The sequence below is a fragment of the Saccopteryx leptura genome, chromosome 2 (assembly GCF_036850995.1).
Source record: "Saccopteryx leptura isolate mSacLep1 chromosome 2, mSacLep1_pri_phased_curated, whole genome shotgun sequence".
Taxonomy (NCBI): domain Eukaryota; kingdom Metazoa; phylum Chordata; class Mammalia; order Chiroptera; family Emballonuridae; genus Saccopteryx; species Saccopteryx leptura.
Window position 1 is genome coordinate 37,160,400 of NC_089504.1, and position 24,705 is coordinate 37,185,104.

At 49.9% G+C, this 24,705-nt stretch overlaps 1 protein-coding gene across 1 annotated transcript; it reads right to left on the bottom strand.

The window, feature by feature from the left end:
- Nucleotides 1-883: 883 nt before the first annotated feature.
- Nucleotides 884-22,950, bottom strand: GLIPR2 (GLI pathogenesis related 2). Its single transcript, XM_066365651.1, has 5 exons — nt 22,798-22,950; nt 13,217-13,325; nt 12,774-12,877; nt 10,038-10,115; nt 884-1,493 (listed from the first exon to the last, which is right to left on the bottom strand). Exons 1-5 carry the CDS (start codon nt 22,808-22,810, stop codon nt 1,333-1,335), a joined length of 465 nt encoding a protein of 154 aa, XP_066221748.1. The 5' UTR covers nt 22,811-22,950; the 3' UTR covers nt 884-1,332.
- Nucleotides 22,951-24,705: the final 1,755 nt, after the last annotated feature.

Genomic DNA, 24,705 nt, shown 5'->3' on the forward strand with positions numbered 1-24,705 from the left:
AGTCTGTATCCCTGGGAGACGTGAAGGGCACAGCATGAGGCTGTGTTCACAGTGCAACACGGACCTTTAAGAAACGTTTTTCAGAAACTGGCCTGCTTAGGCTCCAGTCTCCAGCAGGCAACTCCCTGAGACCACCTAGAGACACCGTGACTTCAGGGACACCCAGCTTGGCCTCTGGGTTGGTTCTGCCCCCATGGACCATGTAAAATTGTTATTCAGGGGAACTTCGTGTAGTTTAAGGCAAAACACAGAACGAAATTAGCAACTCTAAGCCCCCACATGGAATATCTCCCAGGAACATTTGGGCCTGTCACACATTCCAGGAGGGAGTAGCAGCACAGCTGCAGCCACAGCTGCCAGGAACAGCCTGGGCTCCCGCCCTGTGTGTCAGGGAGGGCAGAGGCTGGAGGGTTTCCTCTGGGGGCCCTGAGTGAGCTCATCCTCACCCCATGTTCACTGACTTCATCATCCGAGGCCGCTTGGCCAAGAGCCCGGGCAGTGCAAGGGGCTCTCCCACCACAGGCCCTGGGCCACTGAGCAGAGTTGGGGGAGGGGAGAGTTTCAGGCTTAACCCAGCTCCCCAGAAATCAGGCAGGACGTATTGAGTTATGAAATGCCAGGGGGTTTTAAGAAAAAAAAGATGGGGGGGATCAAGGGGTGGTGGCAGTAACAGTATTTTGCTGTTTAAAGATAGAAAAATGCAAGGAAGTAGTTTTTTTTTCTCCATTTGTTCTTTGACAATCCCATTAGAGAAGTCTAGGAGGCATGCAGATGACATCATGTCTTACAACTAAGAAATCGCAATAATTCTGTGAAATGGAACCCCCTGCCTGCACCATGTTTCTGATGGCAGCTGCTTAGTATTTATGTGTTTAAAGCTGTGTTTTATGTCACATTTAGATGAAGGTTTAATATTCTTAAATATCTACCACAAGTAGATTACAACGCATGAAGATCACAGGAAATGAACTTCACTTCTCGGCATCACAAACATTAGGAATACAAAAAGTCCAGGGATGGATATTATAAGTAAGAAAGGTACAAAAGAATTTTGCTTACAAAATAAAACAAAGTTAAAAAATTGATTTTTCCCTAAAGTCCAAATAATTATAGTCTAACCATCAGAGTAAAGACGTTGTTGTCTCATTCATTGGATAAGAATGAGTTCATGCAAAAACTGTATATCCAAGTGTGTGTGCAAGAGACACGCACATACATCACATACACAAACACACACCCCCACAAAGACAGACACACAGCTGATTTTTTGTTGTTCTAGGCACTTCATATCCACGATCTTAAGTCTGCCACCTGCCCATGACATTTGGGAAGTTACTTCTTTGGAGGCAGGACATTTTCTTCAAAGAAGCCCTGGTTGACGACATTCCCTGCTGGGAAGTATCTAGCCACCACGAAGGAGGACCCGTCACTCGCAGATGCCTTCCCCACTCCCATCTTCTTAGTATTCTTCCATACCATGGCCGTGAAGTGTCCTGGAGGGGAGCAGGTGGGAGAGGGACACAGGTTAGTTTGCAAAGCCTGGAGAAGGATGTTTCAAGAGATTCTTGAGCTCCTGCACATCTCTCCAGGCTCAGGGAAGCCTGGTCTTCAGACACCAGTCAGAGGAAGGAGACACAAAACATGGCAACTACTTGAGTTTCTATAGCATCAAGTCCTCTCAGTCACCGCACCGACTACTCACTTTACCACTTTGTGATGCCCAAAGGTTTCATGGTCTCCCAGAGATCGTGACAAAGCCCACTGACCCAACAATTAGGACACCACCCTATCTCACACCTGCCTCCAACCCTCCCCAAACTGCACTCTTTTTTTTTTTTTTTTACAGAGACAGAGAGTCAGAGAGAGGAATAGACAGGGAAAGACAGACAGGAATGGAGAGAAATGAGAAGCATCAATCATCAGTTTTTCGTTGTGGCACTTTAGTTGTTCATTGATTGCTTTCTCATATGTGCCTTGACCGTGGGCCTTCAGCAGACTGAGTAACCCCTTGCTCGAGCCAGCAACCTTGGGTCCAAGCTGGTGAGCTTTGCTCAAATCAGATGAGCCCATGCTCAAGCTGGCGACCTTGGGGGTCTCGAACCTGAGTCCTCTGCATCCCAGTCCAACGCTCTATCCACTGCACCACTGCCTGGTCAGGCCCAAACTGCACTCTTTTTTTTTTCTTTTAATAATTTTATTTTTTTAATAGGGTGACATCAATAAGTCAGGATACATATATTCAAAGACAACATGTCCAGGTTATCTTGTCGTTCAATTATGTTGCATACCCATCACCAAACTGCACTCTTTAAAGTCACCAAGGATCTCCACATTCCTCTCCAATGGTCACTTTCTATCTTCATCTTACTCAACATCTCAGGAACAGTTGACAAGGTTGACTCCTCTCCTTTTCAAAGCACCCCCCTCTTCAGGTTTCCATGATGCTCCCTTTCGGCATTCCCCATCTCATGCCTCCCCCTCCCTTGATCTCACTTGTAAATGATGAAGGACCTGCCTAGCCCTAGGCTCAATTCTGGCCTCTCTTTCCTTGCTGCACTCCTCAGGCAATTTCATCTTTCCCTGGCTCCTAAATTTACTTCTCCAGCCCAAATCTCTCCTCTGTGTTCCAAACACAACTACTTACTTGACATTTCCACTTGGATGACTCAAAGGCATCTCATATTTAACCTCACTGATTCTGGTCCACCCAAAGTTAACCCTCTCCCTGCCCTCCCACTTCCTTCAATGGCACCTCTACGCATGCAGGCCTAGGGATAGGTCTGAGTTCCTTTCCCTATCTCACTTTCCCAGAACAACCCACCATTCACACCTGACAAATCTAACTCTAAAATACATCTCAAGTCCATCCATTCCCAAAACTTTAATCCCAACCACACATTTTTCTCACTTGAGCCATTGAAACAGCCCCCTGACTGGTTCCCAGCTTGCACCTTTTTTCCCTCCAATTCACTTTCTGCTTAAGTAGTCAGAGAGACGAAGTCGTATCTATTTACTTCTCAGCTTGAAAATCCTTTGATTGCTTCCAGTTGCATCTAGATGAAGGTAAGTGCTTTGGCCCAGCGGCCTCTTTCCCAGTCCTTGAACACCACCGGTTATTTCCCACCATGGAGCCCATGCACACACTAGCATGGAATACTCTTCCGATGACCAATGTCTTCTTGTCCTTAGGCCTCAGCCTTCATGTAACTTGTTCAGAGAAGCCTTTCACAATCACTTCAATTTCCTGAATACCTCCCTCCCAAGAGAGTCTTTTTTTTATTTTATTCATTTTTAGAGAGGAGAGGAGAGACAGAGAGGGAGAGACAGAGAGAGAGAAGGGGGGGGGAGCTGGAAGCATCAACTCCCATATGTGCCTTGACCAGGCAAGCCCAGGGTTTCGAACCAGCGACCTCAGCATTTCCAGGTCCACGCTTTATCCACTGCGCCACCACAGGTCAGGCCCAAGAGAGTTTTATTACATCTGTTTTCTCCCTTCATGACATTCTTACCATGATATATTTGATGACTTGCTTATTGCTTGGCTCCTTCACAAGGCTAGGAACCACACATGGGTAGAGATGAAATTGTTTTATTCACCAAAGTATACCCAGTACCTGGCACAATCTGTGCATGCAAAGTGTAAAATAAACTTTCATTGAATGAATGAATGGAATGAATGAGTGAATGGATGAAAGGCATATTAAAGAACCCTCTCGGGGCCCTGGCTGGTTGGCTCAGCGGTAGAGCGTTGGCCCAGTGTGTGGAAGTCCTGGGTTCAATTCCCAGCCAGGGCACACAGGAGAAGTGCCCATCTGCTTCTCCACCCTTCTCCCTCTCCCTCCTCTCTTCCCCTCTCACAGCAAAGGCTCCATTAGAGCAAAGTTGGCCCAGGCGCTGAGGATGGCTCTCATGGCCTCTGCCTCAAGTGCTAGAATCTCTCTGGTTGCAACGGCCCAGATAGGCAGAGCATCACCCCCTAGTGGGCATGCTGGGTGGATCCTGGTCGGGCGCATGTGGGAGTCTGTCTGTCTGCCTCCCTGCTTCTCACTTCAGAAAAATACAAAAAAATAGCCTGACCAGGCAGTGGCACAGTGGATGGAGTGTCGGACTGGGATGCGGAGGACCCAGGTTCAAGACCCCGAGGTCGCCAGCTTGAGTGCGGGCTCATCTGGCTTGAGCAAAAAGCTCACCAGCTTGGACCCAAGGTCGCTGGCTTGAGCAAGGGGTTATTCGGTCTGCTAAAGGCCCACGGTCAAGGCACATATGAGAAAGCAATCAATGAACAACTAAGGTGTGGCAACGAAAAACTAATGATTGATGCTTCTCATCTCTCTCTGTTCCTGTCTGTCTGTCCCTATCTATCCCTCTCTCTGACTCTCTCTCTGTCCCTGAAAAAAAAAAAAGAAAGAAAGAAAAATACAAAAAAATATATAAATAAAAATAAAGAACACTCTCGGACTTAGCCTCTGCTCTCACTGGAAGTGCAGGCCTTCTATGTTTTGAGGTCTTTGAGGCCTTGACAAGGTAGGGCCTCCTTCAGTTCCTTCTGCTCTGAGCCAAACAGCCCAGTTCTTTCAAAAGCTACTGCCTGACCCTCCAGCCACTTTTGTGGCTTACTGAAGCTTCTCAGCAATAGCCTCCCACTCAGGCCATGTGCCCCTTGCTCATTGAGCCTTTCAAGCTGCGAATTTCCTACTCCTCTCCCATTTTAGAGTCAAAATATTGATGTTGTAAGGGACTCGTTGCTCAATGACCATAAATTCTTCTGCTGGGAGTAAAGGTCTGGAGCTCATCCCTCCCACTTTTACTGTTGAGGTGATAGGTCAATGGGATAGTTAATCCCATGTCACAAAATCGCATCCATTTACTAAGATAAACTTAAAGAAATTATGTTTCCTCCTGGGGGCAGGCATCACATCTGCCTTATCGCGATCACCATATCCCCAGTGTTCGGTACCGGGCCTGCAACACAGCAGATGCTCAATAAATGTCTGATGAAGAACTAAGAGAGGAGGGAGGAGGAGGAGGAAAATCATGATCAGAGTAGCTAAGTTTCCCATAGGGTAGTTAAGAAAGAAAGAAAATAACTACTTTATACCCATTAGGATGGATATAATTTTTTTTTAGAAAAGGAAACAAGTTTTGATGAGGATGTGGAGAAAATGGAAAGCTTGAGTCTTGCTGATGGGAGTGTAAAAAAATGGTGAGGCTCTTGTGGAAGACAGGAGAGAGGTTCCTCGGAAAGGTAACTTGGAATTATCACATGATCCAGCATTCTACTAAGAATATACCCCAAAGTATTCAAATCAGAGACTTAGCTATCTGTACACCAATGTACATAACGGCATTATTCACAATAACCAAAAGGAGAAAAAAACCCAAATGTCCACCAGTGGATGAACAGATAAACAAAACGTGGCATAGACATGCAATGGAATATTGTTCAGCCTTAAAAAGGAATATGCTAACATATGTTACAACATGGATGAACTGAGGACATTATGCTAAGTGAAATAAGCCAGACACAAAAGGACAAATGTTACATGACTCTACTTAAATAATGTTCCTCGAACAGTCAAATTCATAGAGACAGAAGGGAGAATAGTAGCTAGTAGAGCTGGGAGTAAGGGGGTTACGGACGAATGGGAGTCATTGTTTAATGGGTTCGGAATTTCAATATGAGATGATGAAGAAGTTGTGGAAGTGAATAGTAGTGATCGTAGCACAACACTGTGAATGCACTTAGCCCCACTGAGTTGTACACTTAAAAATTGTTAAAATGGCAAATTTTATGTTAAGTATATTTTACCACAAACTTAAAGAAAGACAAAGGAAGGAAGGAAGGAAGGAAGGGAGGGAGGGAGGGAGGAAGGAAGAGAGGGAGGGAGGGAGGGAGGGAGGGAGGGAAGGAGGGAGGGAGGGAGGGAATCTGGTATCCATACTTTTCCAATCCTTCAGAGAAGAGACAATGTTGGTATCTCCAGTGTGTATCAAATATGGTAAGAACATATCAGATACGTTTTTCATTGATTACATTGTGTTTTTTCCCTACAGTTTAACTCCATTTTTATAATTCTTAAATTTAGGCATAGTTTATTTATTTGTCTATATCCCCAAAATATTTTCTTTCCGAAAATAACCAAACATAAACACAAATCAATAGAGTTGACCTGATACAATTAAAGCAAGAAAACAAACCTTAAGTATAATTATGCATCTTTTCCACTTATCCTTAAACTTGTCTTAATCATTTCCCAAAAAACTGTGATTTTCATCTCAGAATCGAGGAGAACCACTTCCTGCCAGTTCACCCTGGTCCTCAGGGTTTTGAGTCACAACCCCAGGCTCTCAGCAGCTCTGTCAGGAGTCACTGCTTCTATAGGCTGTCTTTTCATTAAGTCTCATGTCCTCTTTCATACAAGCCTTTTCTCTCAAGAGACCACGTGTTCTGTGGTCCCACCCACTCTCTCTGTCACCCAGACCAGGAAGAGCTGCTGTTTATTCCCTGGTTGCCAAGAATATGAGTATAGACACAACATGAGCTTTGGCAGCATGAATGCCTGTGGAAGCCTTTTCCAAACAGATGAGACTAAGTAATCTTTCAGCTGGCTGGGGAGGGTTCTGTCCACACAGAGATATTTAAGTGTGGTATTTACAGAGGAATTAAAGGACATGACTTCCTTAGCAACCATCATATACACACTGGTTTCTAACACTAAACTACTAACAGCTTCCTTTTTCTTTTTCTTTTTTTCCTAAATGGATCACAATCTCTTTCCTGCTACAGACTGTGATTCCCAAAATATACATTTGAAAAACACATTAAATTAATTACAGTGTATCTTTGCCAGGGAATAATGTGCAACAGTAAGAAAGAATGAGGCCCTGGCTGGTTGGCTCAGTGGATAGAGTGTTGACCTGGTGTGTGGATGTCCCTGGTTCAACCCCTGGTTGGGGCACACATGAGAAGCAACCATTTGCTTCTCTTCCCTTCCCCCCCTTCTCTTTCTCTTCCCCTCTCACAGCCAGTTGGTTCAGCATCGCCCCCAGGCACTAAGGATAGGTCGCTTGATTCGATCATTGGCTCCAGATGGGGGTTGCTGGGTGGATCCTGGTTGGGGTGCATGCAGGAGTCTGCCTCTTTATCTCCTCTCTTCTTACTTAAAAAAGGAAGGAAGGAAGGAAGGAAGGAAAGAAGGAAGGAAGGAAGGAAGGAAGGAAGGAAGGAAGGAAGGAAGGAAGGAAGGAAGGGAAAGCTCTTTTCATATCGATATGGAACAATCTCTGCCAATCTGCTGGGTGAAGAAAGCCAGTGCAGAACAGATCATGTAGCTGATACCAGCATATAAAAAAAGGATAAAAAATATGTACACAAATGTTGGTATAAGCTCAGAATAATCCTAGAATGATGCATAAGAAACTGGTATTGTTGGTTGGAAAGTGCTAGAGGCCAGGGATGGAAGGAAGACTTAGTTTATGTCATGTAAAAGTATTACTAATCCAGAATAAATAAACAAAAAGACCTACTCATTAAAATAAAGTGTAACAAAGGAATTGCAAGAAATCATTTCCCTCCACTCAGCACATAGCATAGAACTGTGTTCTTCATCAGAAGATGCTGACAGGGGTGGGGTGGGGTGGGGAGAGATTATAGGATATTTCAAAGGCCCTTTCACCTACAACATGAACTCAGGTCAGGGCGTCCCAGAACAAGGGTGCAGCTCTGGGGGAGCCTAAGGTGGGGAGATAGATTGGCAGATCTTTAAGGGTCTTGCAAACCCTGATTATAACTCCATCCAGATCTATGCTCCTGTCTTAGGCTCAGGCTCTGTCTGTCTCTAGGCATTGCCCATTGGCACCTGGGATGGCATAGGGGCTAGTTGCTCTGGGGTGTTCCTCTTTAGGGGTGGGAGGTATGGGGCAATGGGTGGGACAGGTGGTCAGTGACCATGGAAAGCTGAGTTCCTTTCCTAGGTCTGACACTTGCGAGATTCCTGCCTTGGAGCGGGGCCACAGAAAGAGCATCTGGTTGAGGACAGAAGGTATAAAGAAATCTCTCACCCTTTCTGCGGCTCATTATCCTCCTCTGCAAAACTAATGGAATAAAGTCCTGCCACCAAACGGTGTTGCCAGGCTTAGGTGGCCGTGGATAGGGGGCACTTTATAGCTGTCAGAAGCTAATAGCATGCTCTGACACATGTCCAATTGCCTGTGAATCTTGTTCATGGGAAAAGCAGATCCAGACACTAAAAAATCAAATGTCTTCTAGACATGGTTCTTTATGAAAAGGATACCAGGTTCTGCCTTCACATCATTAATCACTGGAAGGAGGCTGTTACTATTCCCTTCCTCACCAACCAAATTTAATTGCCACAGAGCCATCAATTGTCCCTCAGGGCCCTGGCAGCAGCCTCCTCACCCCAGGCCTGACTGCTGAGGGGAGAAGCACCTCAGCAAGTCTTCTATCTCTGCCCCATAGTCCTGCCCACACAGTTGCAAGAACCCCTGCCCAAAAGGGTGAGCAGAAAACCACAGGAAACAGTGACTGGTTCTGAGAACATGTCACTTCCTGCTTCTGAAGAACCCTCAGTAGGGCAGAAGGCCATAAGTAGCTCTGCCCATGAGTAGGACTGGGTGAGGTGGGGTAGTGTAGAGAATCCCTTTTTCAGTTTTTCTGGTGCCTTCTGCCTGGGGAACTCATAGCCCCTTCCAACCCATCCTGAGCCATCCCAGGTGAATCTGAGTTGGTCCTGAGGAAAGACAGGAGCCTGGCGAGGCCTGGTGAGGCCTGTTGTGGCCTGGTGAGGGGCAACAGGGAGCCCTGAGCTCAGATTGGTTGCCTGGGACCTTAGTAAGTTGAATGTTTGCCACTCACGGTGGAGGCCTATGAGGAAGGCCGGATGGCCCCTCAGTCAGCTCCCCCTGCACCTACACTGCGCCTCTTGGAATGTCCTGTAGAGTCCACCACCTTGTCCCTCTCCCTCTCTGAGACAGGAAGGGATGGGGCTTTGACCCAAGTTCGCACAAATAATAGTGTCGGGGCCGAGGCTAGCTCCAGGCTTTCCGCGCTCAAGCCCACCTGAACCACAGACTGCAGCGTAAAGGTGAAGGAGAACGCCTGGGAGGCCGCAAGGCGTGAGGCGCGAGGCGCAGGGCAGGAAAGAAGTGGCAGAAGTGATGTGTGAAGGGAGGAGAGAGTTAAACTCAAGAGAAGAGCCAGCTGTGCCCTTTTCCTGAAGGCCCCAGGAAGCCACTGGCAGTTTAGTCAGGAGAGCAACATGGGCAGAGAGGGTGTTAGAATATTCTGGGTCCTGGGGAGCAGGCTGGACTGCAGGGGAGCAAGACTAGAAGTAGGATGATCGGTTAAAAGTGGTGAGGCTCCACTTTGGGAAAGATGCACTCAGCAGCTTTTAAAATCCATAGCCGGCCTGACCAGGTGGTGGCGCAGTGGATAGAGCGTCGGACTGAGATGCGGAAGACCCAGGTTCGAGACCCCAAGGTTGCCAGCTTGAGCGTGGGCTCATCTGGTTTGAGCAAAAGCTCACCAGCTTAAGCCCAAAGTCACTGGCTCGAGCAAGAGGTTACTCGGTTTGCTGAAGGCCCGCAGTCAAGGCACATATGAGAAAGCAATCAATGAACAACTAAGGTGTTGCAATGCGCAACGAAAACTTAATGATTGATGCTTCTCATCTCTCCGTTCCTGTCTATCTCTCTCTCTCTCTCCCTCTGTCTCTAAAAAAAAAAAAAAAAAGTCCATAGCCACCTAGGACAACCTCCAGTCATCTGAAGAACTGGGGCTGGCAGGGCAGGAATCATCAGCTTGGGAGTTTTTATGAGGCCCTGCACGCGCACGCGTGTGTTTGTGTGTGTGGGGGGGAAAGAGAGTTTTACCCTTTGGGCAAAGTTAAATCAGAAAAATATGAGAGAGATAAAATAGGAGGGAAATGATTGATTTTCAGAGGGTTAGTTCCTCTCTGGAATCAGAAACCCAACTGCAGTGCTGCCCGGGGCCAGGCCACAGCGACCCTGTCACTCACCAGTCCCAGAGTTGAAGCCAGGCTGCTGGAAATTGTAGTTCTTAATTTCACTGTACCATCTGTCAGCCACTTCCTTTCCTGTATGGACAAGACACTGTTTAAAACTTAGCAGCAAAATCAACCCACTCCCTATTCCTTCCATCTTCTCCCATTAACTCCAAACCACTCATCCCACAATTAGACATCTGACAAAGCACCGACGGACTGGGATAGGGACTCCTGTCCATGAGCATATCCAGGCTGAGGGATGACCTTGTTGAGGATGGGGACGAACCTTGTCCTGGAGTCACCTGCATCTGTGTCCCCACCCTGCCACGAACTCACTGTGTAATCCTAGGCAAGGCCTCGCCTTCTCTAGGCCTCTGGACAAGAGGGTTAAAAGCAGTGTACTCCAAGGGCTTTTAATGATGCTACTAGTCTTCCAGAGACTCAGCCCTCACCCTACCCCACCCCAAGTCTGGCTCCTGAAATGTCCATAAGAGGAAAGGCAATTGGGCTGGTGGGCTACGGTCTCCACTGCAGATAGAAGGGTCCTCACTTGGAGCACCCCGTGGCCCAGCAGGTGTTGATAGGAGAAAACTGCACAGCATTGCCCTAGGAGCTGCTGATCTCAGGGCCAGAGTGGGAGGAGCCTCAGAGCTAGAGCGGTCAGTCTCAAACTTTGATGTGTGCATGAATCACCCGGGCTCTTGTTAAAATGCAGATTCTGATTTCAGTAGGTCTAGGGGGGAGCCTATAAGTCTGAATTTCTAACAAGTTCCCAGATGCTGCTGCTCATCCGTGGACCACACTTTGAGTACAAGGTCTCAGAGAGCAGTGGCTACACATTAGTCTCACCTGGGGAACATTTAAAAATTGCTGATGCCGCCTGACCAGGTGGTGGCACAGTGGATAGAGCGTCAAACTGGGATGCGGAAGGACCCAGGTTCGAGACCCCGAGGTCGCCAGCTTGAGCGCGGGCTCATCTGGTTTGAGCAAAAGCTCACCAGCTTGGACCCAAGGTTGCTGGCTCGAGCAAGGGGTTACTCGGTTTGCTGAAGGCCCACAGTCAAGGCACATATGAGAAAGCGATCAATGAACAACTAAGGTGTTGCAAGGCGCAAAGAAAAACTAATGATTGATGCTTCTGATCTCTTCGTTCCTGTCTATCTGTTCCTGTCTTTCCCTCTCTCTGATTCTCTCTCTGTCTCTGTAAAAAATAAATAAATAAAAATTTATTATTATTATTTTTTTTTTTTAAATTTTCTGAAGCTGGAAACGGGGAGAGACAGTCAGACAGACTCCCGCATGCGCCCGACCGGGATCCACCCGGCACGCCCACCAGGGGCGACGCTCTGCCCACCAGGGGGCGATGCTCTGCCCCTCTGGGGCGTCGCTCTGCCGTGACCAGAGCCACTCTAGCGCCTGGGGCAGAGGCCAAGGAGCCATCCCCAGCGCCCGGGCCATCTTTGCTCCAATGGAGCCTAGGCTGCGGGAGGGGAAGAGAGAGACAGAGAGGAAGGGGGGGGGTGGAGAAGCAAATGGGCGCTTCTCCTATGTGCCCTGGCCGGGAATCGAACCCTGGTCCCCCGCACGCCAGGCCGACGCTCTACCCCTGAGCCAACCGGCCAGGGCCAATAAATAAAAATTTAAAAAGAAAATTGCTGATGCCTGGGGCCTGCCACAGACTGATTGTATAGATGTGTCTGAAGGAGAGACCCAGGCACTGGAATTTTTAAAAAGAACCACAAAAGATCCCAATGTGCAGCCAGGGTGGGGACCACTGCCTTACAGACTACTTATCCAACCCCCTCTGTAGGGATGGGAAAACTGGGGCCAGAGAGGGTAAGGACTTGCTCCAGGCTCCACAGGGAGGAGCGCAAGGCTAGGATGAAACCACATCTCCTACTGGCTCTTTCCCGATGCTGTTGTCCTCCCCAGCCCCCGAAGCCCAAACCCAGGCCCTGGAGGTGGCTGCAGGCTGTGGACGCCTGCCTTCCTCAGAAGCATGCGCACACCTCTCTCTCCTCCAGGGCCACAGAGCTAAGGAAACCAAGAGGACACTGCCCCCACTCCAGGAACTCCCAGGAATGTGAGGCCACAGAGAGAGGAGTCATTCTCCCTCTAGGGTTTGCAGACCGTTTCAGAGAGGGAGGTAGCGCTCTCCAACATTTTTCCTAAAAAGCCACGACCAGGCTCTCAGAGCCAGGAAGCTCAAGGATGTCTGGTCAGTGGGGTGGGATTTCCATTCCAGGCTAAAACCGTAGCTAAGGAATTGTCTTTCCCATTGTTATGATTTTTTTTTTTCCAATATGGAAAAAGCTTTATTGTACTTTGCTGATGAAAATGTTAATACACCAGTATTGTAAACAAAGTTCTAGAAAAATGTGACCAAAGTAAAATTCTGTATCTGGTGACGCATCAATGCCTGCAGGGTCAGGCTGAGACTGTACTGATGGTCTGTGTCCCTCACCCTGCTCCTCAGTGGGGAGCTCTTCCAAAGGGGAGTCCAGGCAGTCTGACTCATCTGTGTCCCTGGCAGCAGCACAGGCCTGGCCCTGAGCCAGCCATCAGAGACCTGCGGTGAGCTGCAGTCGGCCCTGGGAGCAGGCGAGCTCTGGGGTTCCTGTCCCTTTCTGAGCCTGTGGCTGCCGCACGACTATACCATGGAGGGTGCTGGGGCCCAGGAGGGGCTTGAATGATGGCTACCTAGGCCCGGCTCAGTCAGAGGGCAGGGGAGCCGAAAAAGGGACCCACCTGTCTGATCGTAGGATGCCCAGGCCAGGTTCTCCCCACACTGGCCGCGACTGGACTCCGGGCTGTGCTTGAGAACCCTCGTGCTGGCCAGGGCCTCTGAATACCTGCCAGAGACAAGGGTTTTTCCTCAGAGCGGGCGCAGCCCAGGGAAGCCCCAGAGCATGAGCCCTAAACCAGTGTGGCCACGCTTCCTTCCCTGGCTTGCAGAGGAAATCAGGAGCATCACACCTGCATTACTTCTGAGCCCCAAACACCCCATTTTACAGAGGATCAAACCGAGGCTCAGAGGAACAAAGGGACCTGCCTTGGTAAGTAGCAGAGTAGTTTTTCAAGCCTGGCTGTATCTGCCCCCAAAATTCATGTCCCTCCAGCCACCCCAGGGTCCCGTTGACGCAGCAGCAGCACCGTGAGGGCCCGTCGCCCAGGGTGCTGGGGGGACTCACTGCTGAGCCTCCTGGTTGAGCTTCTTGCAGAGCTTCAGTGGGGGCACGCCATGCTGCTGCCGGTACTCGTTGTGTGCCTTCAGGACGTCATTGTTAAACTGTTTGGAAGCTGCAGTGATTTCAAAATGGAGAATGTCTCAGTGCAGAGACAAAACCAACCAAAATTATGATGACAAGCTTTGGAGCAATGCTCAGCTCAGACCTTAGGCCACACAGACAGGCTCCCTTCAGTACCCCAGACAGATGGACAGCTGTGAGGCCTTGCTCCAAACCTCTGCTCATCCAGCCTCTATCCCGATGCCTCTCCACATCTCTTCATCTCTGCACCCTGTGGATTATGCAGCACCCTATGGGCCATGTTGCAGATCTGGGTCTTTATTCAAAGCAATAGGAAACAACTGATTGGGAAGCAGGGGAGTGAGCTGGTGCAATTGGTGTTCCTGAAAGTCCCTGCTGGCCGCTAAGTGGAGGAAAGGCCATGGGGTGCAGAGCGGATGGGGGGCTGGGCAGTGAGCAATGGGACTTCCGAAAGAAAGTGTTTGAGGAGACTGGGTATCTCAGACTGAACCTGTGGTGCACGGTAAGGACTGGAAAGGACTGGGAGTGGGTGCTCAGAGAACAAGCCTGGGTGGGGTGGAGGGGTACCCACACTGGACTGGTAAAATCAAGAAGACAGAGGGACAGATGAAGGAGAGGACCAGGAAGAACAGCATTGGGGAAGCGGAATGAGGGGAGAGTGTAGAAAGGAGCATGGTGGTGTTGGGCCCAGAGTTGCAGTGAGGGATGAGGTGGAGCCTGTGCCCAACTGGGTCGTGATCTTAGAAAGGGCAAGGTCAAGGGGTTGGGGTTAGGGAGAGCATAAGTGGGTGAAACCAAGGTCAAGAAAGGTCAATAGTGAACAGAAGTTATATCAAGGCCCTGCCTGGGTAGCTCAGTTGGTTAGAGTGTTGTCTGGATACACCAAGGTTGTGGGTTCAATCCCCGGTTAGAGCACATAAAAGAAACAACCAATGAATGCATAAATAAGTGAAATAACAAATCTATGTTTCTCTCTCTCTCTCCTCTTTAAAATCAATCAATACATAAAAATAAAAAAAAAAGCCTGACCAGGCGGTGGCGCAGTGGATAGAGCATCAGACTGGGATGCAGAGGACCCGGGTTCGAGACCCCGAGGTCGCCAGCTTGAGTGCGGGCTCATCTGGTTTGAGGAAAAGCCCACCAGCTTGAACCCAAGGTTGCTGGCTCCAGCAAGGGGTTACTCAGTCTGCTGAAGGCCCGCGGTCAAGGCACATATGAGAAAGCAATCAATGAATAACTAAGGTGTTGCAACGCGCAATGAAAAACTAATGATTGATGCTTCTCATCTCTCTCTGTTTCTATCTGTCTGTCCCTGTCTATCCCTCTCTCTGACTCACTCTCTGTCTCTTAAAAAAAATAAAAATTAAAATTAAAAAAAGTCACATCAATTTGGATCTGAAATGGAACCTCATCCATCCAACTTCCTCCATTCATCTCTCCACCATCCATCCATCCATCCATCCATCCATCCATCCATCCATCCATCCATCCATCCATCCATCCGTTCATCCATTTGGTCATCTCTCCAGAAGCATCACCCACCCAATCCCAATCCACCCATCTGTTCTCTGCTCTCTGAGTCTCTCCACTGTGCCAGGCCCCATGTTGTGTGCAGGTGCCCAGAAACAAATCAGCCACGTCCTGTCCTCAAAGAGCTCACATACAGAAGAGAGACAGCCTGTAAACAGACACCAGCAATCAGTGTGATAGGGCCATGCGCAGATGAGCACAGGTGTGAGAGGAACTTGAAAAGCAACCTAACATGGTCTGGCGGATCAGGAAGGAGGTGATCCCAGATCTGAGGCCCCAGGATGTCTGAACAGCAGCCAGCTATGTTTAGATTGTGAAGACACCATGCAGCAGCCTTAGGAATCTGGGAGTTCCCCTCTGTGGAAATGGGGGTGAGTTGGGTGAGTTAGAGTGAGGGCTACAGAGGACCCTGAAACTGAGCTAGTTGCACTGCCAGGAGGAACCTGTCCCTGAGGCCTGGCCATGGGCAGGAAGGGCGTAAACCTGAGAGTGAAGCACCACTCATTCCTTCCACTGACCCAGGTCAAATTCACCAGCTGTTCTCCTCTGCTGGTTCTTCACCCACCCGAGAGGCTGAGCAGATGAGCCAGCAGGGAACCCTCTTCCTCTCACTCAGCCAGACCCCCATGTCTCCTAGGCCTTTAAATCAAATCCCACTGGGCGTCTGAGGAAAAGAAGAAGACCAGAACTTGCCCTAGGAGCTTTGGCTAGATACTGACTCAGGGGAGAGAAAGGCAACTGCAGGTTATGGTGGTGGGTCTGATCATAAGGTTTCTGCTAAATGGAAGAGAGAGTGGTAACGACCTTGAGTACCAGGGTTCGGGAAGGGAAGTCCATGAGGTCCAGTCACAGTATTGTGGGGTGGGACAGGGACGTGGGGGGTGGAGGGGTGCTGACAGCCAGAATTTGGGAGGTTTTGATTGATAGAGATGGAGAGCCTATACTAATAATGTCTCTTCTAACTCCCATGTCCCAGGCAGGCATGATGGGACACCACTGGAGGTGCATGGGACTGAGTGGCATGAGCAATGGTGACCACAGATGTATCAGGGAAGGCTCCCTGGAGGAGGAGGTGGTGAGGAGGCAAAGGGCACAGAAAGGGGCAGGCTGGATGGATCAGGGCATCGCAGGGTGGTGGGGAGGCAGTGGAGATGAAGGAAGGTGGGTGGCTATGGGGAAGCCCGTTTAAAGGCGCCCTGAGTGCCGGTGCCCAGTGTAACCTGGCCCCGCAGTGCTGCAGGCCCTGCAGACTCCTTGGCAGAGAGGGACATAGATGGCTGCTAAAAACTAGGTCACTGCACTCGCAGAATATGGGAAGTAAAGAGAAACAAAAGTGAAAGTTCCTGTGTTCAACCTAAGCTCGGTGCCTAGAAGCTAAAGTCAGTCATTATTCCCAGCAGGGCCAGGGTTCCCAGGAAGAGCTCAGGAGAACTTTTTGATAATCAGGAGGGGAGCTCTCTCTCCCTACCCCTTCTGGGAGGCATGCGGGGCCCCAGCACCATACCTCTGCTTGGCCCTATGAGTCCCCTCCCACCATGGCAGCCAGTCCCAGCCTAGGTGGCTCCTCACAGCACAGCCTCATGGGACCACACCCAGCAAGAGGCACACCCTAATTCTGCAGAAAAACCCAAGGACAAAGATAAACATAAGGAAAAAGTCAAAGAAAACCTGCCCATCCCTGCATTAGGCTGGAAGAGCCCTCACAGCCACCCCACAATGGGGAGGGGAGGGATTATGTCCTTATAGGGCAGGGGTCCCCAAACTTTTTACACAGGGGGCCAGTTCACTGTCCCTCAGACTGTTGGAGGGCCGGACTATAAAAAAAACTATAAACAAATTCCTATGCACACTGCACATATCTTATTTTAAAGTAAAAAAACAAAATGGGAACAAATACAATATTTAAAATAAAGAACAAGTAAATTTAAATCAACAAACTGACCAATATTTCAATGGGAACTATGCTCCTCTCACTGACCACCAATGAAAGAGGTGCCCCTTCCGGAAGTGCGGCGGGGGCCGGATAAATGGCCTCAGGGGGCCACATGTGGCCCGTGGGCCGTAGTTTGGGGACCCCTGTTATAGGGGGTACACTGGGCTCAGGGTGCCAGCCCGGAATAAGGGAGGTCTTTTCCTGCATGTTCGCCAACTACTGCTGGGTGCTGGGCCATGCACGATCTCATTGACTTCTTACCACCTTTTGTGGGAGTGTCCACTATTGTGCCTATTTTTAAAAAATGAAGACACTAAGGTTCAGGAAGGGAAGTAACCTGCCCACATTCCTACAGCTGGTCCAAGGGTAGCCTTATGAGGAAGGAAATACTGTCCTTCACTCCATACCACCCCCACGGGATATCAGACAAAGGGAGTCAGAGCTTAGAGATGGGGTTGACCAGACCTAGGAGGAGGGTCAGGCCCAGAGGCTGGCAGCTGCCTTCAGATCTGAGGGGAGAGAAGAGGAGGAAGAGGAGAAAAGAAGTAAGGTTTCAGGCCTGCCCGAGGGACTCCAGAAGAAACTTGGGGACTGCAGGTTAGAAGCTCCAGCGGGCAGGTTTGGGGCTCAAGTTCAGAGCTGCCGAAAGGTACAAGGAGCTGCTAGGGGATGGCTCCCTGTGGCCAAGGGGCTGGGGGCTGAGTGGCTGAGGGAAGGTGGCAGGGCTGTGCGGTGTCTGCCAGAGTGGAGAGCATCTTAGGTGGGGCTGAACTGGGGGCTCCTGAAGGTCCTTTGGGACCTGAGCTTCTAAAGGCCATATGAAGACTACAAGAAGGTCAGTGCCGCTCCTCCCGCTTGGTGGTTGGCTAGGACAGGCTCCCTCCCTCAGCATCTGCCCTCTTCTGAAGCCTCCCAGAGCCCAGCCTGACTCATTTCTCTCCATACTCCCACCAAAGAGGCCTAGGACTTGCAGAGGCCAGGACAGGATTGTGCAGAGGCCCCTTCTACCCTTTGGCAAGAAGCTGGTATTAAAAAAAAGAACAGGCCAAAATGGAGTCACTTTTGCTAAGCCACTTCCACTTCCCCAAACCAAAACTCAATAACTAATCCAATTGTAGTTCCAGCTTCTCCCAGGAGTGGAATTTTAAACCAATCCGTCTGGAATTTCCTAATCACTAGTGAGCCAAACTGCCTGATAAAACCTGCTGCTTCCCCCTCAGGGAAGGGGACCCTGCCTAAAATAGTCCATTCTTTTCACTTCTTAGCCTCACCCTCTTTCTGCCTATAAAAACCTTACATTTTGTACAACTCATTAGAGCACGCTTCTAGTTTCTAGAGGCAGTGAACCCCATGAATCACTGACTAAAGGCAGTTGGATCTTCAAATTTACTCAGTTGAATGTTGTTTTTTAAGACTGGAAAGTGACCTGATCCCACCTTTGGGGTAAAACTGGTCTATCAGGAAGAAAGAATAAAAAATTGAGACAAAAGGAAAGAGCAGCTTCTGTTCTTCCAGCCTGGGCTCCAGGCAATTCAAGAGGCAAATACCAGCTCTGTGTGACTTTGGACAAGTTGCTTAATCACTCTATGCCTCATTTATCCTGCATTTAAAAAATGGAGATAACAGTATCTACTCTCACAGGGTTGTTCTGAGTATTAAATGAATTAATCCATGTTATTTCTTTAAAACAGTTCTGGAACACAGTGAAGAGTTATTCAGTGGCATTTATAATTATATCATTACTATTGAATCAAGACCCTGTAGCCTCTGGCTTTGGGAGACATCGGCCTGTCAGATCCCATCCCTGACTTCCATGGGAGCAAGGCTGCTGGTATTTTAATCGAACTTTGACGACCTCTTTCAGTACCTCTGAGTTCAGATATCTGCTGAGAAATGAGTGAGTAAGTAAGCAGAAGAATGGGATCCTCACCAGCACTGGGAAGGCCCTCGGACCAGAGTCTTATTACAGATGAGGAAGCTGTGGTCTTCGGGAGGACATGTGAATTGCATAATTTCACACAGGGAGTCCACATCTAAAGACAGCCTCCCCTGCCTCAAATCTCACATACTTTCCACCTTATATATACTTTCTTCTCCCTAAGCAAGAATGATGGTCGCCTGACCTGCGGTGGCTCAGTGGATAAAGCATCAACTAGGACTGCTGAGGTCACTGGTTAGAAACCCCAGGCTTACCCAGTTAAGGCACATATGGGAAGCAATTACTATGAGTTGTAGTTTCCTGCTCCACCCCCCTGCCCTTTCCTTTCTGTCTTTCTACTCACTTAAAAGAAGAAAAAATGATGGTCAGTGAGTTGCTCAACTGCCCTACAGAAACAAGGGTGTCCCAGAGCACCCACTCCAGGCTGACCCTTTGCAGACAGGCAACAGTCCCTGAGGGCCGGTGCCCACTCTCCAGCCCTGCCTGTGGCCACTCGGGCCTGCCTTGAGCACTGGGCCCCAGGACCCCATCTGTGTGAGAAGGAAGGATGACATCTGTGGTTTTCAAGATACTTTCAAAGCAGGGAAACCCTTCCTTTGAATTTTCTTTTCTCAGTAAAATCAGATGAAAATGGAACTGATGGGACTGCTATGGCCCAGACAGCCTCCCCTGCAGAGGGGAGAGGTGCCAGGGTCCTGATCAGCAGAACACTTTGGGCTGGAGGGTCCCTACATGCCTTTCTGCTCTGATGGCCGATGAGGGTGGAGGGGACGTGAAGATTCTTAGAAATAATTAGAGGGTATGTAGAAGTCCCTACAAGCCAGATTCCAGGCTGAGAAGCAGGCAGGGAACAGGTGGCAATGGTCAGTGTGGTAGGAGGAAAACCCCGCAGCTAGGAAGTCAGAGAGCTGGGTTCAAATCCCAGTTTGTCTACTTTCTGGTCAACTTATGAGCCTGGGCATAGTATTCAACCTCTATAAATCTATACAACTGATAAAAACTAGCTCCAAGCCTGGCTTGCACTAGGAGCTTAATAATTGATAATCACTGTTATTAGAGACTAGAAGTTTCTACTGAGCCCAGGGCCACTGACTTTCTCTGCCCCCATGATAACTGCTAAAAACTGAAGCCCAGCAGCGAGACAGGGAGGGAGATGGACCTGGAGTCTCTGAACACTGGGCTGGTGGCTCCTGGAATTAAAGATGCCTTCGTTTCATGATATTGTTCAGCAATGCCTACTACTCCAAGCAGCTCTGGGGTATATCTGATGTTTAAGATTAAAAAGAGACTGGGTCCTACGCAGTGATGAGGATAATGAGCCCTGGAAGAGGCAGGAACTGGCTCCTTACAATGGTCTTTATGGAATCACATAAAGCCTCTCTGTGGCTACCCATCTGTCAGTGCTACGGGCCCTGCAGAGCAGGCCTCGGGCTGGTGGTCTGGGGCTTCCAGGTTGGGCCTATGCTGAAGACCTGTTGGACCAGGGATACCCAGAAAAGTTATTTTCTCTTGAAGACCATTAGGGGAGCCAGACACTGCCCTGGGGGACTTACAATCTTTGGGAGAGACAATAAAATGCACGTGGCTATGAGGGAGATAGGCCTGGGCCAGCATTCTGGAAGGTCCCTGGTGTGTGTGTATCTGTGTGCTGGTTCAGGCAGGGGGTGGCCCTTGCCTGAACCAGCTCTAACCTGTCTTCTGCCACTGTCCTCCTCCTCTGAAACCTGCTTGACTCAGCATCCTCAGTCCTAGAAGGTGTCACCACTATCTTGCACCCAGACAAATTCTGACACTTTCCTCTCATTCGTGAGTTAGCCACCAAAGTCTGCTAAGGGTACCATCTCTACAATCTATCCTCACCTCCTCTCCAGTCCGAGATGCCTGACGTCTCTGCCTGAATAACTGCAGCAACCTCTTCCTGACCCCCATCTCCACCCTCTCCCCACCTGACCCACCCTCCACCCTGGCACAGCTCTGGTCCTGCCACTTTCAGATTAATACCTCCCAATGGCACCTCAGGTCTCAGGGATAAAGTCCAAATTCCCAGGGCTCTCTGGGATTTGACCACCTCCTGCAGGAGCCTTCAATAGGTCCCTTTGCAAAGGTGCTCTCTCCTCCCCTGGGCTTCCCCTGTACCTGTCTTGTGGTTTGAGCCACTTCTCACCTCTTATTGAAGTCATGGGATGCCTGTCTCTCACCCCACCATCGGCTTTATGATTTATTTCATAATCCAAATGAACACCCCTGAGGATAGCTCTGTACCACAGTTTGGTACAGAGCTGATAGATGGTAGAATGAAAGGAAGAAAGGGAGGAAGACAAGAAAGGAAGGAGGGACGGGGAGATGAATTGATGGATGAACAGATAGAAGAATGGTCACACAGCTGAATATTAGCAGTTCAGGAAAACTGTTTCTCAGGGGAGAAGCCAGAAACAAATGAATAAAATGTGACTTTTGAGAATGTGTGGGTTTTCTCTTAATCTACAGAGAAAGGAGCTGATTTCTCAAAATGCTTTCTCACATCTGCCACCCTCTTGCCCCATCACCTCCTGCCATCATGAATTTTAACTTCATGACAATTCTTCATGTTACCTTTCCATCCTGTGAAAGACCGGGGGGTCATATGAGCCCCCCTCATTGCACAGATGGGGAAAACCTTGCCCAAGATCACACAGCAGAAAGCCAGACCTGTCACTACAGGTAAGGCAGCTTAAAGACCAATGCCGCTAGCTCCCAGCACTGGCACCTCATGTGTCTGGATCCTGAGGACAGATTCAAGAAGGGACCCAGCTTCAGCCTCCTGAGGCTGATAACCCAGCTTCCCATGAAGTAGGACTCTTTTTTTTTTCTCCAAACTATGAGAAATTTTATTTAGAAAGTCACAGATGTAAAATAAATGGATTCAGAAAACAAGTTACAGAGGCAAAAAGAAGAGCCCTTGGAGCTTTGGAGAGAGAAGGGTAAAGGTAACACGCACAGAGGGGAAAGGTGGAGGGGGAGGGGAAAGGCGAGGATGTGCTCCAGGGAGGCAGAGCCAAGTGGGGCTTCTGAGCTTTGTTCAACAGCAGTTCATTAGGGGCCTCCTGTGAGGTAGGAACTATGTTGAGATGGACAGAGTCCCGGCTGCCAGAGTGAGGTGTTTGTGGGAAGCATGTCTATGGCTGGGTAGTATCCCAAGCTGACTGCTGCGAGGGCTGCGAGCAAGAGATAGGTCACCCTTCTAGGGGGAGGGGAAGTCAAGAGTGGTCTCCCGGCCCAGAAGCTGAGTCTACAAGCGTAGGGAAGATTTTCAACCTCAGAGAACTGGGAGAGACAGAGCGGTGGTGGTGGGCGCTGAGAAAGGGAATCCAAGGGAAGGGACCGGTGTGCTGGCCTCAGTGTGCCAACTCCCGGAGCAGCTCAAGCCGGGGCTGAGGGATGCGTCCTCTCTCACCTGCAGACAAAGGCACGGAAGGTGTTGGGGAGTGACAAGATAAGGTCTGTATTTCAGAAAGTTCATCTGGGACAGCCACAATAGTGAGGATGGGTCACCAACAGGTTGGAGAAAAAAGGGGAAGCAGGAGTTCGTACCCCAGTGAAGTCTGGCACAGGAGGGGCGGTTGGGGAGGAGAAACTGAAGGATGCTTGAGTTGTCCCTAAGAAGGCTGGTTGGAGCGCGCTGCTTTGCAGCGAAAGATGCTGTTAGCTTGATGGCTTTTTCCAACTCCTAACTCTGTCCTCTTGAAACAAAGCAAAAACCACGCCTTCGCTGGACGCTGAGCGCTAATCCCATCAGCGCCTGGAAGCCCTCCCTGACGCAATCTCTGGCCCGCAGACAGGGGGACCCTCCCTCGGTCTCGCCTTCCCTCTCTCTCCCCCACTGACCCGCCAGCCACCCCAGCCTCCCGGCTGCCCCGGAAACTGCCCGGGCTGCGCCTGCAGGAGCTTCTTCCCCGCACCGCTCCATCCGTGGCTGGGGTCCCGCCAAGCTGCCTCCAGCGCTCCCCCGGGTGGAGGGGCCGCCCAGCTCTGGAGAGATCCAACCCACCGCAGCGGAGTATCCGCAGACCACGGCTCCTGAGCCATCCCCGAATCCCGGCCTGGCCGGCCCAGAGGGCTCACCTGACTTGCCCATGGCGGCTCGTCACGCTCCCGGGCTCCCGCTGCCTCTGCGCTCCCCGGCCAGCCCCGCACCGCTAGGATCGCCTAGAAGAGGCCGGGCGGCCACAGCCCCTCCCCCGGCGCAGCCCGGCCCCCGCCTTATAAGGCAACAGCAGCTGCTGGCGGAGGCCCCTGGGGCCACCCCGCAGGCTACCCGGAGGAGGCGCTGCGCGCCATGCGCTCGAACCTCCCCACCAGGCTCGGAGAACTTGCCCGGAGTAGGGGACCCTAGCGACTGTTCAGGGCTTTCCAAGTGCAGACCAGGAGCCCGGGACCTTCTAGATCTCAGCCCCAAGCTGTGCCCTCTCAGGACTCGGAATCCCGCGCCTCCCATCAGCTGTCCGGTAGCTGCTAGAACTGTGGTTCTAGCTGTCGCAGTGTTAGGGACAGTACCGACCTGGGACGGGAGCTCTCCCCACTTCCCCAAGTGTGCCACCTTCCCTTCTCCAGTGACAACGGGCTCCAAAGGGCATATCGGTGCTCTCCCAGGGACAGACTCTCTGCTGCGAATCCAGGTTAGAGTTGGAGTACTGGCTCATCTCAGCTCATTCAAGTCCTACCCATCCCTCAGGACCTTTATATTGCTTCAACTTCTAGAGGCAATGACCTTTCCTGAGCTTGGGCAGTGGTCAGTACACACCTGGCACTGGGGAGCCTTGGTCTCAGTCATGGTCTCGCCTCTGTGAGACAGGCCCAGTGCTAGCATGAAGGCACAGTCTGGGTCACCCCTGACTCCTCAGTAACTCCTTTCTGGGGAGGGGGCTCAGTGGATTCTAAAAGATCTTTTAAATTCTTTTTTTTTTTTTTTTTTTTTTTAATTCGGAGACTGAGAGTCAGAGAGAGGGATAGATAGGGACAGACAGACAGGAACGGAGAGAGATGGAAAGGATCAATCATCAGTTTTTCATTGCGACACCCTAGTTGTTCATTGATTGCTTTCTCATATGTGCCTTGACCGTGGGGCTACAGCAGACCAAGTAACCCCTTGCTCGAGCCAGCGACCTTGGGTCCAAGCTGGTGAACTTTTTTTGCTCAAGCCAGATGAGCCCAACTTGAGCTCAAGCTGGCAACCTCGGGGTCTCGAACCTGGGTCCTCGGCATCCCAGTCTGACAATCTATCCACTGTGTCACCACCTGGTCAGGCTTTTTTTTAATTCTTTTTTATTTTATTTTATTCTAAAAGATCTTTTGATGAATGGGCACTGAGGTGAACTGACTTACTGATTATAGGGCAACAGCAGGCTGGGCACTACCCTGTTTACTCCCTCACACTATATTAGACAAATATACTTGTAGACTTCAGTACTTTCAGCATTGGAGTGTTAGAAAGCGTGGCCCATCCTAATCAAATGGGTGCTGGTGGTAGGTGGGGAGGGATCTCACCCCTTATTTTCAATTCCCATTCCCATTTTGCCAACAAATCCTCATTGAAATGACCAAACGAACCCAGTAGGAAGAATTCCATATCACTTCTAGAATTTCTAGAAGGCTATTTCCATCTTAACCAAACTTCAAGGTTATGGGAGACAGCTGAGCACAGGGGAGCTCCTCACTGCACACAGGGGAAGCCAGTCAGGGGGCCACCAGGTCTCACCCATCTCCTGTACAGAGGTCACAGCTGAGGTGATAGAGGGCCTGAGAGTGGGTGGGGGACAAAATCTGAACTTTGTGGCATCTTTGGAGTCTGTGGGCCTTAAAGCTGGACTTAGCAGGCACAGGGCAGGGACAGTGTGCTGCATAGAGTTAGGGCAGTGCCAGAGTTGCGCCCTTCCAAGGGGGCTGGAGGCGAAGTCACTGTCCAGCTGGTGCCCAGGCCGCTGACAGAGACAAGAGAGACGGCAACAAAGGTCAGCCACAAAGAACATTTGA